At 46.6% G+C, this 18,386-nt stretch overlaps 1 protein-coding gene across 2 annotated transcripts in view; it reads left to right on the plus strand.

Annotated features, from left to right (window-relative positions):
• LOC127579218 (immunoglobulin lambda-1 light chain-like) overlaps positions 1–18,386 on the plus strand; it is a 50,387-nt gene that overhangs the window by 1,573 nt on the left and 30,428 nt on the right. Inside the window, exon 3 of one of the 2 annotated variants that reach the window (XR_007957643.1) lies at positions 1,478–1,977. Coding sequence is in view for 1 of the 2 variants with exons in the window: in XM_052031827.1 (XP_051887787.1) it covers positions 1,478–1,800 (323 nt within the window). In the remaining variant the exon portion in view is untranslated. Of the gene's footprint in view, positions 1–1,477; positions 2,115–18,386 lie in introns of those variants that run through there. The other variant, XM_052031827.1, reaches the window with a different exon arrangement.

Here is an 18,386-nt window from a genome sequence, read left to right on the forward strand (position 1 = left end):
GTCAGTGCAGGGTCGTGTGCCTGTACTGTAACTCGCAGCAGCTATTTCAGGGTAATCTGTTTTACGGGTCCAGTTAGTACTGAGGCATTCACTGGGTGACCGACTGATGTGTTGGCCGTTGCTTTGTTTTATTATTAATCTGAGTATAAAATTTGATTGGAACCATTTGAGCGCTTCGTTAAATTACTGAAGATTTCCATAGTATTGCTTTCTGACGTTGAAGTTTCTAAACCCATTCTTATCCTCAATGCTCTCTGTTAAACTAAACTTGCGTCAAGAATAAGACCTGATGCCTTTCGAACTTTAACGCTCTGACATTAGGGCTACGTTCGCCCAAATGAAATCCCATGCTTCTGAACTTGTCATTTTCACATATGTATTTAATTACTTCGATCTCACTTATTGAATTTCATTGTGCAGGACTTCTGCGACGAGACGTTTGCTGTGTTTCGTCTTAATCCATGTTTATTTAAAACGGCCGTCTGCTGAATGCGAATATAGAAATTATTTTGTAATTGTTAAATCGCCATAGTGATGGGATAGGGTGTTCAATTAATGCATGCTCAAACTCTGATTTTTGGGAATCTGGTAGTGCAATATCTAGTAGTGAAATAAGTTATGGAAATAATTACTAGAAGGAGACAAGCTTGAAGAGCAGAACAAACACTGCATGTAAAAATTGCCCAACAGGAGTTCAACACCAAATTGTATTATCGCCGTTTTTATCAGAGACTATCCCTTTGTTTGCTCCCCAACCCCTCTGTACAGCTTAATACATTCCGGTTCTTATGAAGACCCTTGATCGAAGCATCAATTCCGTTTCTAGCCCCACAGATGCTGACTGTTTCTAGTATTCTTTTTGTTTCGGATGTCAACTTCATATACTTTTGCTGCAAGTATTTCAGTTCCATGTGTTGTAACAAACACCCCGATGCTCACCTCCTCCCAATGGGAGAAAAGAGAAAGTTGCGCAGTTCTTCTCTGGACACCTGAGCTGGATCATTGCGTAGAGTACTTTTTCAAAAAAGGCATATAAGTTTAAAGTAGCTGCAGTTCTAATGTTCATGCGGCAGAAATCAAGTCGGTCTAACTTGAGTACGATGTGAAAACGCCGACTTAAGACTCTAGGAGGATTTCTTAATGCTTGCGAGAGGCAAGCAGTTCCATCTCCTGAGATTTGTGTAAATTTCGGGCAACTGAAATAAAATTCTGCAACAGTTGCCGAAGACTAACGATATACTGTTGTCCGTTTTCCATCACTCCGCAGTCTGGATCTCTCCCGGTATCCTGGAAGGGAATTTTTGATTGGACCCCTCGTTCTGCAATGGATGTAATATTTTGGTAGTGGTAGATAGTGGCGAGCTCTTTATTGAATTGAATCGACCAGTGCGAAGCAAAATGTATTTTGAACATAGATGATGCTTCAAGTGAAGAGATTCCAAACCCTAACTAAATCTTGACCTTCTATTTCTAACAGATCCCCGTGTACCAACGGTGTCTCTACTCCCACCTTCAGCGGCGGAGGTCACAGGGAAGGGAACAGCGACCCTGGTGTGTTTGGTGAATGGGTTTAATCCGGGCGTCGTAGACATCGACTGGACTGTGGACGGCAATGCGAGAAGAGATGGTGTTGAGACCAGCCGCATCTGGAAGGAGACGGACAACACATTCAGTAAGAGCAGTTACCTGACTCTGCCAGCCTCATTCTGGAACTCCCACGAGCTTTACTCCTGTGTGGTTAAACACGAGTCTCAGGCAAACCCGATTAAGGCAAACATCGCGAGATCCGGATGTATCTGATGTTGAAAACCTGTGAGCTGAGCTGACAAAGTGTTTTTATCAATTTTTGTTCCATTTACGTGGCAAGAGGGTAGAAATGTATTAGATTTCGATGTTTAAATAAAGAAAAATGCTCTGAAGTCGAAACGTCGATTTTTATGACTTGTTCATTTTAAATGCAGTTGAGAGATCGTTGAGGTTGATTGAAACTTCAAGATGAAATCGTCTTCCTTTTGTGCATTCAATAACGTTGACTAAAAGCACAGATTTTGCAACTGTATCCAAGGTATTCTTTGTAGCCGTTGAATAAAATTATTGAACTGATTTCAAAAGCAGCACTGTTCCTATTTGTTTCATTTCTCATCCAAATCGTGATGACCTTTGATGGCTTATGTTGTCTCTTAGCTGTGCGCTATCCATGCTGATTTTCTCACAGTTTCTATCGTGAATGACGATCGTACAAGGGGCGAGAGATTACACCGCCCGTACGATTGTTTATTGCTCTCCGCAGGAAGCGGAGGAATGCAGCAAAAGCAGATGTTGAGTCTATCCGTGCTCAACACTGATCAAGTATTGGGCCTTGCCAAAGAGTTCTGCGTCAACCTGGCAAAACGCCGTGTGAATTCTGCACGGCAAACCTGGTCTTCGCACCAACAAGTATGCCAAATATAAATATAAAATACTGGAAACACATAGAAGGCCAGGCGCCATCTCCAGAGTGGAAAATGGAGTTGACGTTTCAGGCCGATAAGCTTTCAGGAGATCTTCCCCACTCCTGCACCTGCACAGTTTTTAGGGGTTCTTAATTCCTCGTATGTCTGTTGTTATTGAATAGGAGGTAAGGACGGGTGCTCGGTTATTAATGATATGGAACTTGAGAATGTGCGGACTTGGATATTTACTGGATTTGTCTGGGAGCCTCCATTCATTTAGAAATGTCACCGGGATTCTGCAGACTGATAATCTGTTTCCTACCCCTAATTTTCACTCTTCGAACCAACCACCTTGATTTTATCCAAATAAAGAAATGAAAACCAAAACTCAACCCTTTATTCTACAGGGGCTTCATATTCACACTAAATGTTGCATTTTGTTCCAACTAATCATCTGCTCTAAATAAACAGAGTGTGTATTGACATTAGCACGACAGCCACAGAGTTGGGGCAGAATTGTTTCACCGTAGAATGATAGAAATGTTTGTCAACAATGACACTCTCAATAAAACAAGAGCAATTTATCCAGACAAACTCGATGAGTGCTGGACAACGCCACATAAATCACACGTATGAAATCCATTGCAGTCACTGACAGTTGAGGATAAATGCAAATTAGAGGAATAACGCCTCATTTTCCGCCTTGGTAGCGTACATTCTGGCGGTACGAGAATTGAATTCTCCAACATCCGTTAACTGCCCCCCGTCTCTTTTCTCTCCCCTCCTGATCTACCTGCCCCCATCACCATGTCTTTTTATTCTCCTACGCCTTCTCCATCTGCCCATCACCCGCACACTTCTCCCACTCGTTCCCCTCCCCCACTACTCTCGCCTGCCCTCCCAACCTCCTTCCTTTCATTTCATGATCCACCTTCCTCTCCTATCAGACTCCATCATCATCAGCCCTTTGTCACTTCCATCTATCACCTCCTAGCTTCTGGCGCCAATCCCACTCCCCCCTTCCCATCTGTCTATCACCCCCCTTACCTCGATCCACCCGTCACCTGCGAGCTCTTGTTCCACCCCTTCCCTCCACCGTTTTATACTGGCTCTTTCCCCTCGATCTTTCAGTCCAGATGAAGGGTCTCGAACTGAAACGTCGACTGTCCATTTCGCTCCTTAGATGCTGCCTGACCTGCTGAGTTCCTTCAGCATTTGGTGTGTTACTTAAATCCGTGGGCAGCCTTTCGTGTTTGGCGGAAAATATATGTAATTATCCCCACTCTGCCTTGCTGTAGAAGGAAAAACAGTTTGAACGAAAAGGAAGGACATGCTGTTCAATTAACAATGTAATTTTGGCATTGCGCACATCTGTGTTGAGCCCAGCACATCACGGAAACCAGCCTCTTTCTATACCTCTTGCTGCCTTGGTGAAGCAGCCAGCATAATCAAAGACCCCACCCACCTGCGTCATTCTCCCTTCGCCCCTGTCCCATCAGGCAGAAAATACAGGAGCCTGAGTGCACATACCACCAGGCTCAAGGACAGCTTCTATCCCACTGTCATAAGACGACTAAACGGCTCCTTTATACACCTCACAATCTGTCTTATTATGACCTTTCACCATATTGTTGCTGTGACACTTTACTCTGTATTCTGCTATTGTTTTAACCCTGTACTGCCTGAATGCACTGTGTAATGAATTGATCTGTACAAACGGTCTGCAAGACAAGTATTTCACTGTACCGCGGTACAAGTGACAAGAATCAACCAATACCAATACGAATCTTTTCCCCAGTGAGGTAAGAAGAAACATTTGTACTGCTGCTCCATGCATTTTCTGAAAGTCGCTACACAATGAAGGTGATGTCGACTGTTTGGAATCCACGATGTGATGTGGATTGCAGTTTTCGACCTCCACGGAAGGTGGTTTGAGGATGATGGCGGTGACTTTCCCTGAGCCAGACAGCAGGGGGAGTCCTCTGTCTTTTCTACATTTCGATTTGTCCGCTATCTTGAATAACTGTTCGTGGTTGATGCAACAGTGATTGCAACTGTTACGACACGTTGTATGTGCGATAGTGAGAAATGTTCTCCACCGAACATGTGTGTATACGACCGGAGCAGATAGGTTTAAGACAAGGGGTATGGAATTTAGACGGAACTTGCAGAAGATATTTTCACTCAGAGGATGGTTGAAAGTTAGAATGCTCTGTTGAGGAAGAAAGCCGAAGAAACTCTCACAGCATTTAAAAAGTATTCAGATGAGCGTTTCACCTGACATGGGATAGAAGGCCAGAGTCCGAGAGCTGGGTATTAGGATTATTACACATAGGCTTCTGATGTGGGGCATAGATAAAGCGAGCCGAAGTGGTCGTTTCAGTGTTTAATGACTCGACAGTATGTTTACTGACCCTTGCACGGGCGATGAGATAATCTAGCAGGTGCCAGGCTATGTGGGTGTTGCACTTCGTGTTTGTCTTGTTCATGGAATACAGTGTTGGATGTAACAGAGCCATCTTGCATCAACTGGAGGACTCTGTCTGAGTTACCTTTTCCTACCCGTTCTTTTCCATTCACATCTTTCCAAACTTTGTGTCCTTTACGTCCTTCGCATTAAAGTCTGCCAGGAGGATATGCATTCATTACAGAACCCAAACAATACACAGTGACTGCCGCATGCATGAAGTTGTTCTGGTAACTCACTCCTTCCCGATACGACGTTACGTCGGCAATTTGGACCCATATTTAATTGTAACGCAAGATCTTACAGCTGATGGCAACACACGGGATCACATGAACCTGCAACTCCGACAGTCTGTCCGTCTGTCTGTCTATCTATCCACCCATCTGTCTGTCTATCTATCTGTCTCTACCACTTTCTGCCTTTTCGTCTCGCTCTTCCTTTCTGTACGGATGCTTTCGTTTTTCAGGTACCAGCGATGTGCTTCCATTTCGAAACCCTGTGATACTGCTTTCTCAAACCCTCCTTCAATGCCTGTTCACTTATATGCCCAGGGCTCTCGGCACCATTATTTTATGTTGTCTTCTCTCCTTGCTTCTACCAAGAAAAGTCCCTTCAAAATTAAGGAACAAAAAATTCTTCAGATGCTAGAATCTGAAGCAAAACACAAAAAAATGCTGCAGGAATTCAGCAGGTCCGGCAGCATCCATGGAGGGCAATACACGGTCAACGTGTCGGGCCGAGACGCTTCAAAATTATCTGTAATATTTTTTAACTGTCCAGCTCCCTTCTCCTGTCTGCCCCAATGTCCCTCTTTTATGTAAACGTTCCAATTTCCGGCTACTTGCCGACATTGTTAATGTGACAATTAAACCTAAATTGCTAATAGATAGATGGAAGATCCACGGACCCAGCACTGTTGCAGGGTGACACCATTGTTCACTTTTCTCGAATGTGAAACATAAAACAGGAGTTCACCAGTACTCTCTGCTCGCTCGCACTGAACCAAATGCACTTCGCCTTTAATCATTTGCGGGGGTGAATATATCGCTGTGAATTTGTCCATCCAAACAAGCAATACATTGTATTTACTATTCATCCAAGCATACAATTCTTCGCGTGTTAATATTATCGCAGAATAGCATGTTGTAAGATTTGGAACGAGAAGCAGCGAGAGAAAGTGAGATATTCAGAAGCCTGGATAGTGTGGAACTGGGAGGATTCTGTATGTGCTGGTGGGAGTACGCACCTAGAGCGGAACCTCGGCGAGTAATTCCAGTGCATTTTACAGGTGATACGCATTGCGGTCGTGGTCTATCGGTGGTGGAAAGATGAACGTTTAATGTGATGGGTGGCTGAGCAATCACGTGGACTGCTTGCATTTGTGCAGAGCTTAACAAGTATTGTTGAAGGTGTACTTATTCTGGCACGTGGAGAGTATTTCATGACATTCTAAATTTTGCTTTGGAAGTGCTTGAAAAGTCATGAGTGTGTGTTAATGCCACTGAATGTCAAGAGCAGGTTAGACTTCTTATTCCACTGGTCATTGTCTGACAAGTCTGTCACTGCTTTGACGATATGGGTTTCGGTTTTTCTATTAGTTGTTGGATTATTATAATAGAATTTAGCAGAAGCGTTTAAACCCTGACTATAATTTTTAAAAAACGCTTTGTTGCCTTTAAAGAACATTCGAAAATTTAAGGCTATGAAAGTCGCTTTGTCAATTCAAATTTTTCCTTTAGATATGTTCAAATGCCTTTTGGAAGTGCATGTTTACAAAATCAACTGTCCTATTGTCGTCCCGAAATCAATTTCCCTATCCGTCCGCTGTAAATAGCACAGTGCCACGAGGTCGATTCGAACAAATACCTTTATTAGCAGTGCAGCGCTAGGAGAATTCTCTTCAGCACTCACTAAGAGTCGCTCCCGAGTTCTCCCAGTACAAAGGGGTAGACAGAGATTTATACAGGTATCGTCACGCATACTTTAATGAGTCAGGTGCCGGAGTTCTTGGTTGATCAGGAAGCGGACAAAGGTCTACTGCAGATGGACAAAGAGCAACCTCACACCACAGGTTCAGCTAATCATTTTGCAATCGGGTGAGACAAAGGCAGGTATCACCTTCATTGTTTGAGACAGCCTTCCCATTTCCCGTTAAGATTGACCATCATCTCCATAGTCAAGCATAATGGGAATCCAATTAAGTTCCAGACACAGCAATTACCACACAGCACCCAGCCCAGGAAAGCAGTGGTGTGGCTGTTCTGGCCTGAAGGACACTTTTAAAATCAGTATTTCGAGCAGCCATAATTCTCATCCGTCTTAAGATATCAATACAGTTCGAGTTTATTAATCCTACACCTCCTCATTCCCCCCTTTTTATCATTTCATGATAAACTAGAGCGGCGCTGAGAACGGGGCCGAGAGCTTATTAATAAGGACCTTGCAACAAGTATTTAGACAGGCCAGCACCACACAGCATACTATTATAATCACGATTAGTCCCACAGCTCCATGCAGCAGGTATGATGCCCACGATCCTCCTAGCAGCCACCCCAACCAACTGGTACCTCCTGTAAATCCCTGTCTAAAGCTATCTACTTGCGTCTGAATGTCCTGAATGGCATGGGAGATGTTGTAGGACTCGTCTCTCACGTTGGTGATGCATTCGTCCCCAACTATAGCACATACTCCTCCTTGCTGAGCCAACTGGTAGTCCACAGCATACCGGTCTGCTGGGCATAAAGTCGAAGCTCTGCCAGTTCCCGGTTCACTGCCTTCAGGCCCTCCATAGTACTGTTTCCCAGTGCAGCCAGTCCACAAATAAGGTAGTTCCGTTTTTTTGCGGCTATAGTGCCTGCCGAACCCCCCAGAGAGAGAGTACTCAGGAATCCATAGCCTAACGATGCTAAGGGAGATCCCAATGACATATGATCCTTCCAATCCTCACAGAACTCCTCACTAACTGACCGCACCACAAGTCTTCGTCGGCCATGAGCCTTCTGGGGGCAGGGGACCGTGACCGGCCCAATCGTTCCTATTGCAAACCAAGCTGGCAGAGCGGGGGTGGCTGTGGTGTAAGTGCCATTCAAGAGGAACACATACCCTTCCTTAGCCCGGTAGCAGGTTACATTACCCGAGTGCCGTGGACTGGGCATTTGAGAGTACCAAGAGATCCCAGCAAGATTTCTCCCATGCTCCCTGTGGTAATTCTCCCTGGTTAGCCATTCTAAGCAGACTTTAGACAATCTCACGTGGGTCCCGTTCCCTTCTCCACAAACCCATCGCTCTCCTGCAAGTAACGTAGCACACCTGGTGGCAGCGCACTCACAGCTAAACCATCCCCCTTTAAACCCGCAATTCCTCTCTGTACAGGTAGTGGCGGCACATGCTATCGTATGCTGTACAATTGCTAGCCCACAACCCCACCCTATGCCGATGAAACAGTGGGAGAAGGACTGGTGGTGGGCTGAACTACTAGGTCCTGTTACTGTTCCTTGCAAGCATTTACCCGGCAGCACCCTCCTGTAAGTTCCCATCTGTCCAACACACTTTGTTTTTGAAAAATCATACTTTAAGAGGGCCCTGGGGCTCCAGCTTGGTGTGGCTATAAAAAGGCCTTCCACTGACTCTGCCAAGGGGTAACAAACGGTGCGATTCCCATGTAGCTGCATATGTATTTTGTAAAACAAATTATCCTCTACCGCCCGCACAAGCGTACTGGTAATGATGAGGAGTCCGAATTTAAAAGGTATTAGCTTTCCTCCGGTGGCCATCGTTTGCAGTCGCTCAGATGAATCCAACGTTCCAGGCCTTTTACTTTCACAGCTGTCGGTGTTTGGAGTAGTATCTGGAAGGGGCCTTTCCACCGAGGTCCCAGTTTAGGGCGCTTCCAAACCCGTATCAGTACTGAGTCTCCGATTTCCAGGTCAGGCAATTCCGTGTTCTGCCCTTCAGGTGGTATAAAGGCACTCTCCACCTGCGAATTAAGAAACTTTAAAGAGGATGTAAGTTGTCTGAAATACCTTTGTAGTTCATCCCCCATGAAATTAAGATCAACCTGTGTGGGGGGTTGGGTGGCAGCGTCCCATGGGGTTCTTCCCGGACGCCCATAGACAATTTCAGCAGCCGATACCCCGGCGGCTGAGTGGGGGGTGATTCTCATATGGTATAATGCTAAGGGGAGAACCTTCAACCAGTTTAGACCCGTCTCTGACACTAATTTGGTTAGTTTATTCTTAAGGGTGCTGTTAGCTCTCTCTACTACACCTGCTGACTGAGGGTGGTAGGTGCAGTGGAACTGCTGTTCGATATGCAATGCCTCGCACAATTCCTTATTTATTGCTCCTATGAAGTGGGGGCCATTGTCAGAACCTATCCGTCGGGGTACCCCAAACCTTGGTATAACCTCTGTGAGCAATAACTTTACCACTGTTGAGGCCTTATTATTGGTGGTTGGAAAAGCTTCAATCCATTTACTAAATACATCAACAATAATAAGACAGTACTTGTAACAATGTACACGCGGTAATTCAATAAAGTCGAGTTGTATGCATTCGAAAGGATCACCTGGAAGGGGGGTTTTGCCTGGGGTGCACTTCACCCCTTTCCCAGCATTGGTTTGTTGGCATATCAAGCACGACCGTATTTTGCCTTGTGCTGCTTCCTCCAATCTGGGGTGCCACCAGGTACGTAGTAAAATGTTACTCATTGCCTCCTTGCCAAGGTGGGTGTCAGAATGTAGGCAGTCAATAAGCATTGGTAACAAAGAATCAGGTATACATACTTGACCGACTGGAGTAACCCAGAGGCCATGTAGCGCAGAGTGCGTACACCCGTGCACCTTCCACATTTGTTTTTCTGAGTCAGGGGCGTCGCCCTGTAAGTGCTGCACAGTGACCATGTCTGGGGTGCCCGGCGTTGCTATGTTTGGCTTGCAAACAACTGCTTGTTTTTCCATAGTGGAAACGGTTTTAGACCCCTGGCATGCTGCCAATTTCGCTTCTATATCTGCCCTGTTATTGCCCTGGGTTATTGGGGAGGCATCTGAAAGGTGAGCGGAGCATTTAATGATGGCCAATTTGTTTGGGAGGAGGATGGCTTGGAGGAGGTTCTTTACATAAACCGCATTCTGTATGGGGCTACCTGCAGAGGTCAGAAATCCCCTGTGTGCCCAGAGTTGGCCAAAATCATGGGCAACTCCAAAAGCATAGCGGGAGTCAGTGAAGACATTAGCTACTTTGTCCTTGGCTAAAATGCAAGCTCGTGTCAGGGCAAAGAGTTCTGCTTTTTGGGCAGAGACTGGGGGCTGCAGAGATGCCGATTCCACACTCTGGGAGTCGTTAACCACAGCATAGCCGCTAAGGCGGATGCCCTGTTCAGAAATGTAGGAACTACCGTCGACGTACAGGTTTAAGTCGGCTGACTGGGTGGCCTTATCTGAAAGGTCCGGGCGGTCTGCAGTTAAAAAGTGGTTACGCATTAGACAGTCATGAGGTGGGTCCGCAAGATCCTCAGATGGGGCCTCTAGGAAGGTGGCAGGATTAATGGTCGTACAGTAAGCAAAAGTGAGGAGTGGGTTATTCAGGAGTGCTACCTCGTATCTGTTTAAGCGGGCCTGGGTAAGGTGTTGCGTCTGGTGAGAAGTTAAGAGTGCCGTTACGGTATGGGAGGAATAAACCATCACTGCCTGTTGCAAGGTTATATTGGAGGCTGCTGTTACTAGGGAATAAATGGCGGGAAGCATTTGTGAGCATGGTGGAAGTCCCCTTGCAAGTGGGTCCAGCCGAGTGGAGTAGTATGCCACCGGTCTTTTCCTATCCCCATGGTTTTGAGTAAGGATGGCTGTAGCGCAGTCCTCTAGGACATTCAAGAAGAGCTGAAATGGGCAATCATACAAAGGGCGTCCCAGGGCCGGGGCGCTGGCAAGGGCCTGTTTGAGGCTATCAAAGGCCTCCCTTTGTTCCTTGGTAAGTTCAAAGGGTCCCACGGACTGGCTCGAGGCCAAGGGTGTGAGGTGCTTCGTAAGGAGCACCACGTTTGGTAGCCACTGTCTGCAGAAATTTACTAACCCTAAGAAGGCGCGCATACCCTTTGGGGTAGTGGGCGGTGGGGTGGCAACGATGGGCAGAATACGTTCGGGAGTGAGCCGCCGCTCAGTAGCACTTAAGAGGGTGCCCAGAAATTTTACCTGGTGCTGGGTTCGTTTTACTTTCTGTGGAGGTATTACGTATCCCCACGAGTGGAGCGCGTTAAGTAGTCTATTCGTGTCCGCGATGTTGGCGGGATCCGAGGGGCTTGCTAGTAAAAGGTTATCTACATACTGGACAATGGTGGATTTATCAGAAAGGTGCAACCCTTGGAATTGATTATGTAAAACGTGGGAAAAAATAGTCGGGGAGTGTATAAAACCTTGCGGGAGGCGCGTCCAAGTGTATTGCTGACCTTGGAAGGTGAAAGCAAACAGGTACTGCGAGTCGGGAGAGAGGGGAATTGTGAAAAATGCATGCTGCAGGTCCACAATGGTAAAAACGCAAGAGTCGGCGGGGATACTGCTGAGAATGGTAGCTGGATTCGGGACCACAGGATGTAGTGGCTCCACTATCTGGTTGACCTTACGTAGGTCTTGTACAAGGCGCCAATGTATTCGTCTGGGTTTGGGGACGGATAAAATGGGGGTGTTACAAGGTGATTGGCAAGGAACCAGGATGCCCTGTTTGCAGAATGAATCTATTAACTGAGTTATTCCGTCGACTGCCTCTCTCCGAAGGGGATACTGTGGGACGGAAGGCAGTTGTGCTCCCGGTCTTACACGGATCTGGACTGGGGTCACTGAGGTGTATCCCACCTCGGACTTCGATGCGGCCCATAAATCGGGGGTGGGTTCATCCGAAGGGAGTAGATGGGGCCGGTGATGGTGTAAACAGCCCGTCACCGAGAAAGGGACGAGGTAGTAAGTCAGGGTCCCCTCTGGCAGAACCTGAGGAACCCCGAAAAGGCCTTTGTCTGCCTGTACCTCAAGCCGGTGGGCTAGGAATCCCAGTTCCTTTGGTCTAAGTCCCTCGTTAACTGACAGGGTAATGTGAGGGGACATCAAGCCTGACTGATTCCAGAATTCATTAGGCACTTGGACTAGAAGTGCTGCCCCCTCCTTCCCCACTACTTCCCCTAAAATAGTGACGGTCACCATGCTACCCAGGAGAGGAGCATACAACCCTTCTAGTTCCCTTGAGGCCCCAGTGGGGTCGTAAGCTAGCGTCACATGCGGGTCAGTGGTTTCCAAGGGGGGGGGGGTTAAAATCGCTGCTCGTGAGGTTCCCCGTCCACCACTGAGGAGGCTGGTGAATCCAGAGGATCCTATGGTTTTTAGTACGAGTAATGGTAATACCGTCATCCAGGCATTGTATTTTGAGTTGGAAGGAGCAGAGCAGGTCCCTTCCGGCTAGGTTAACCCCCAGGCTTGTGGTTACTGCAAACTGGTTCAGGCATTCCTGATCTTCAAATTTAACTTGTAAGGGTTCAGTTAAGGGGTAGGATCCTTCCTGTCCCTCCAGTCCGCTCAATGGAACTGAAGCAGTGGACAGTTTAAAATCATGCTGGGTAATACAAGGGGCTTCAAGGGTCGAAGTATTTGCTCCCGTGTCTCTCATAAAGGGAATCGGCTTTCCTTCAACTAAGAAATTGACGATGGGTTCATCGTCTGGGTTATCGGTGAGGGCAGGGTACATGGAGAGGCTACTCTCCACGTTTAGTCAGGCAGAAAACGGGTTGTTGGTTGAAAAAGGTTGTGCTCTACCAGGGGGTCTGGTCTGCCTGTGACGGTAGTGGGGGCAGTCCCTCCGCCAATGGTCAGGTGCCCCAAAAAGGTAGCATCCCGTCGGCCTGGTGTTCACTGGTGCGGGTTGTTGGGGTCCCCTGGGTCCTAGGTAATTACGAGAGGGTGGTGGTGGTGGCCCACAAGGGGGTCCGTACACTGGGGCTCTTAAGTCATTGGGGTATAGTGGGTATCCTTTACCGGACCAGTCAACCCCTTCTGGAACGCAAAATTGCCGCTCCATTTGATAGCCCGTATTGTCGTAGTAGGATGGTTGGGGCTGAGGGGGTCTCTGCACCATTTCCTGTTTTATCTTTGTGGCTTTTGACTCGCGCCCATTACTCCAGAAATGGACTAGCGCCCTCCTCATGGCTTGTCTTGTGTGGTCAGGCCAGTTCATGTCATTAGTGCGGATAGATGAGGCCACTCCCGCAGCGATGCATTGTAATAAGAGGGCGTTAAACTGGGGGGAGGCATTGCCTCTGTTGTAGGCATCGTCCCCCGCATAGGTACCGTAAAGTGAACAGAAACGGTCCCAAAAGTCTGGGCCGTCCTCACCTTGTTTTGGTCGGCATTCTAAAACTTTAGTTATGTCAATAGGCTGTTGGAGGGTTTTACGAAGGGCAGTTCTAATAGTGGCCACCTGGTCCTGAGGCCGACGGCCGCCTGAAAGGCTGTCCAGTCAGCATAGTTCCGCAGGTGTTCGTTCCACTGTGCCACTTCATTAGTCGTAAGGGTCATGCAACAAAGGCTGAAAAGGTCTTGTGGGGCGGCCTGATACATCTGAATTGTTCCAATCACATGATCTATGAAATCCTCCGGGTTGGCTTTACGGTTGGGCGCCCGACTCATGATTAAGCACATCTCCTGAGGCCTCCAAGGGGTGTAAATTTGGATTGTAGGATTAGCGCTGGCTTGGGCTGGATCAGGATTGGGAACACTCCTGTTGGGGAATTGTTTCTTAACCTTGGCTCCCTTAACCCCGTTCCACATGGTCGGTAGGCTGGGATCTGTAGGGTCGCCATAATCAGTGGTAGAATCAGAGTCGGTGTCCGTCTGAGAATCTATTGAAGGACCGTCCCTTGCCAGAAAGCTCCGTCGTTTGTCTGTGGCCTTAGAGCCACCTGTCTGTGGGCTTTCCCTTCGACTAAGCCGCATCCTGGTCCGGGAGGCAATAGGTTCATGGACTTGTCCTGTGGGCGGGACTTGGCTAGCAGTCGCTGGTGGTAAGGGCGGGACGGCTGGCGGGCTAGCCGCATTATATGGGGGCGGCAATGAAACCGGGGGGGGGGTGGGTAGGTAGGGGCTGTGGGTCAGACCATCCAATCCTCCTCCTCTTCGTCCGTATCATTACTTTGGAACAACAGGTGCACGCCAGACATGTCGGGAGGTACCTCCACTTTATCCTTACTACTTTTATTTTTATTTTTGCTCTTCTCCTTATACACCTCATTTACCTCTCCTCTCTCCCTTCTGCTCCTTTCAGCATCGTGGTCTCCGCACTGAGACTTCAGGACTCCCCAACTCTTAGGATTTCCCTGTTCATCACACACACTAATTCCCCTTCTGCGCACATTATGTTCTCAGCTGGCCTGCTTAGATTTATTTGTTAGGTCTTCGGCCGTTTTTCTCCAAGTAGACATGAATAATTTCCATTTTTCCCCTGTATTCCGCTCCCAAATTGCCTTTTCGCCTTTAGGCATTTATCTACGTCCCAGGTTTCCCCCAATGGCCATACTTCATTTCCCAATTTCTTATTGAGGCACGCTGATAATTTACGGAAGTTACTCTCGTTCTTCGGATCGCCTTTACATAACTTAGATAGTGGGGTATTGGACCCAGACTTATCGAGAGTTTGTCCCATATTTGTATTCTACCCGATCGGACGGTACGAATCGCTGCGATTACCTATATCGGTCTCTTTCCTTCACCCACATCAGGTTCCTGACCTTCCCGTGGGGGATTTCCCCTCTTAAGAACCGGTCTAAGGCAGGGTGGTAGTACTGGAGAACCGATCTCAGAACTTAGAGCTCAAAACCTTGAAATTCACAACTTAAAATCCCAAATCCAAAACTGGGGACTCGAACCCCCAACAGAACTTAACTGGGGACTCGAACCCCGAACTGAACTTAACTGGGGACTCGAACCCCGAACAGAACTTAACTGGGGACTCGAACCCCTTCTTACCTGTGGCACTCGGACAGGTTCGCGAGGAGTCCGTCAGAGGATTGTCGGTAAACGAAGGGATCGATAAGGTGTCCGACTGCCTGAGAGGGATCAAGGTGAATCGTACCTTGTGGGCCCGTCCGTCTCAGGTGGCCGTTATCCCCGTCGGTCGCTCACGCCGCTTCCGAAACCTCGTCTTGGACTCCTGGCTGACTCGCCAAATTGTCATCCCGAAATCAATTTCCCTATCCGTCCGCTGTAAGTAACACAGTGCCACGAGGTCGATTCGAACAAATACCTTTATTAGCAGTGCACCGCTAGGAGAATTCTCTTCAGCACTCACTAAGAGTCGCTTCCCGAGTTCTCCCAGTACAAAGGGGCAGACAGAGATTTATACAGGTATTGTCACGCACACTTGAATGAGTCAGGTGCCGGAATTCTTGGTTGAGCAGGAAACGGACAAAGGGCTACTGCAGATAGACAAAGAGCAACCTCACACCACAGGTTCAGCTAATCATTTTGCAATCGGGTGAGACAAAGGCAGGCATCACCTTCATTGTTTGAGACAGCCTTCTCATTTCCCGTTAAGATTGACCATCATCTCCATAGTCAAGCATAATGGGAATCCAATTTAGTTCCAGACACAGCAATTACCACACAGCACCCAGCCCAGGAAAGCAGTGGTGTGGCTGTTCTGGCCTGAAGGACACTTTTTAAATCAGTATTTCGAGCAGCCATAATTCTCATCCGTTTTAAGATATCAATACAGTTCTAGTTTATTAATCCTACACCTCCTCAAGGGAAGTAAAGAATCAACATGTAGAGTGGCTGCTGCTGCTCCTTGCAACTCTCTGAGAGCTGTTCCACGATGAAGATCATGTGTACTGCGTCTCAAAATGGTTGGATCCACGGTGTTCTTTTGAAAACATCTCTTCATCCACTGAGAAAAGGCGATCGGGAGGGTTATGGCGATGATATTCCGTTTGACAGACAGCAGGGGGACTACGCTATCATTTGTGGAACTGGATTTGTCTCCTTTTCTTGAATGACAGGCCGTGGTCGGTTGAGCAGTGATAGGCAACTGTAATGCCAAGTATTCTGTGCGTGATCGTGAAATGTCTTTTCCTTTGCCATGCGCACACGAACAGGTTGCATAAATTGAAGGCAGGGTGTAAGGAATTGAGAGGAGATTTGAGGAAGATTTTTCCCGCAGAGGATAGTTGATATCTAGATTCCGCTGCCGAAGAAGTGATATATTTAACAGATATTTAGATGAGCATTTCAAATACCATGGCATGGAATGATATAATCCGACTGTTGGAAAATGAGATTATTATAATGATATACAAGATAGTTCTCATGACACAGTGGGCTGAAGGGCCTGTTCCAGTTCTGCCTGACAATACAGCAGCTCTGCTGTCCGATGCATGAACAATGATATAATCGAGTTGGCGCAAGTGCTGCATTGTTGGTTGTTGACCTGAAGTCTTGCGCTTGTCTTTCTCATGAAATACGGTTTTGGATATAACAGGGCTACTTTCCATCGGGAGGGAACCTCCGTTGGGGTACCTCCTTCGAATCATTCCGTGACATTCATGCCTTCCTTATGTCCCTTCGGACCGCGGAATTGAAATCGCCAAAGAGGAGAGGCATTCGTGACAGAACCCAAAGTACAACCAAACCTATGGACAATAACAGCCGCGTGGGTCATACTGTTCTGGTAACTCACCCCTTTCCGATAGTATTGGTGTCAATTTAAAAAATAGTAGCAAATTTGGTACCCAGTATTTAAATTAAAAGCACTGCTCTATACAGGAGAGCAAAAATCAAACGTGTAGTGTCAGCAAGTAATTCACTCAAAACTAGTGATGCTGCCATTTGAGTTATTTTTAAAATCTATAATATTTAATTCCATTGATGACATGCGCTTTTGAAATACGGGACAAATTCACAGAAATGAACGTTTAGGTTGATGGACGGATTGCCATGTCTCCCTTGCCAACCTTACAAGATTACATCAACTGTTCTTTTTCCGTTCAGCTTCTGTTAAGCAGGGGTGTAGTATTTGGAAACCTCCTGTCATCCCGTTGTCGTGCAATATCAGAAGAGGTTTACAAGATAGTAGTGAGAGCCGTTACTGGATTCAATGTTACTTTTCTGAAATATGCATTTGAGTTGAATCATTTAAATGTTCCATTCTGAACATTGCTAATATTTTAGTACTTTATCTCACCCGCTCTTTACCGGAAGCGATGTACATATTTATTACATCAGACATTCCCTCTGCCTGAACGGCATAACCTGTTTTGTCTGCCTGAATCATTCCATTCTTATGCTTTCACTATAATAGGTTCAGAAAATAATTTTTGTTTTCCCTTTCAAAGTTTAATGTGTCCATTCCTTTGGCCTTCATTCCTCTTTCTGTTGTCCTTTCCAATTCTTTCTTCCTATTCTACTTAAACTCTCGTGTATTTTGAAATGTTCAAATTATTTGTGGAACAGAATGTGATCTTCAAGTTTTAATGCGTGTTGCATTGCATTAAATAAAAGGCATATTTTAATCGCTTTACCCAAAACGCAACACACCTGTGGTCACGACGCATTGATCATTAATTTAAGACGCCTTCCGGATTTACGATTTTGATATTATTTCCATTGATATCAGTGCCTGTAAGGACTTCACTCGGCGGATATCTCTCTTCCTGAAATGGTCTCGCTGGTGCGGCGATGTCAAGATCCCAGCCCAGTTTATTCTAAGTCTCAGTCTGCAGTCTCCAGACCATTCACACGTTTGTTTGCCTTTCAATCGCAGGGATGTCGATATAAAATCAATGTCTCCATTTGATATTAATGTCTGAACTTGCATGGAATGTTTCCTACCATCTCTCCCGTTTGTCTTGTTGCAGAGGCAGCGCCGATTTACTCCGTGATCTTCCTCTGTTCTTTCTACATGGTGGAAATGTCTCTCGCGCGCGCACACCCACCCACCCACCCACAGAAACACACAGACAGACAGACAGACAGACAGACAGACATTCAGACAGACAGACACAAACACACACACACGCACACACACACGCACACACTTTAGCACACGCGCACAGAATCCTGATAATATCTTTCTTACGGTCTGAAATGTTCATACTGGTGCAGCCATTTCAAGCCCCCAACACAGTCGAAGCGATGCATCAGGCTGCAGTCTCCAAACCATTCACACGTCTGTCTGTCTGCCTTTCAATTACAAACGGTATAAATGGGAAACCAATGTCTCGAATCAAAATATCTAGACTTGCATTAAAACGTTTCTTGCAATCTTCCCTGTTGCACTTGTCAACGTAGCAGCACAATTTTACTCCAAGATCTTCGTCTGTACACTCAAGATGGAAATGTCTCGCACATACAGACAAATCCTAAATCTTCTTAATAGGACATAGCTTCAACGAAGAAGAATCTCAAACAATTTTCATGTATGAATTTTGGAACTTTTCTGGTTTATGGTCACACGTTTATC

The sequence above is a fragment of the Pristis pectinata genome, chromosome 17 (assembly GCF_009764475.1).
Source record: "Pristis pectinata isolate sPriPec2 chromosome 17, sPriPec2.1.pri, whole genome shotgun sequence".
NCBI classification, from domain to species: domain Eukaryota; kingdom Metazoa; phylum Chordata; class Chondrichthyes; order Rhinopristiformes; family Pristidae; genus Pristis; species Pristis pectinata.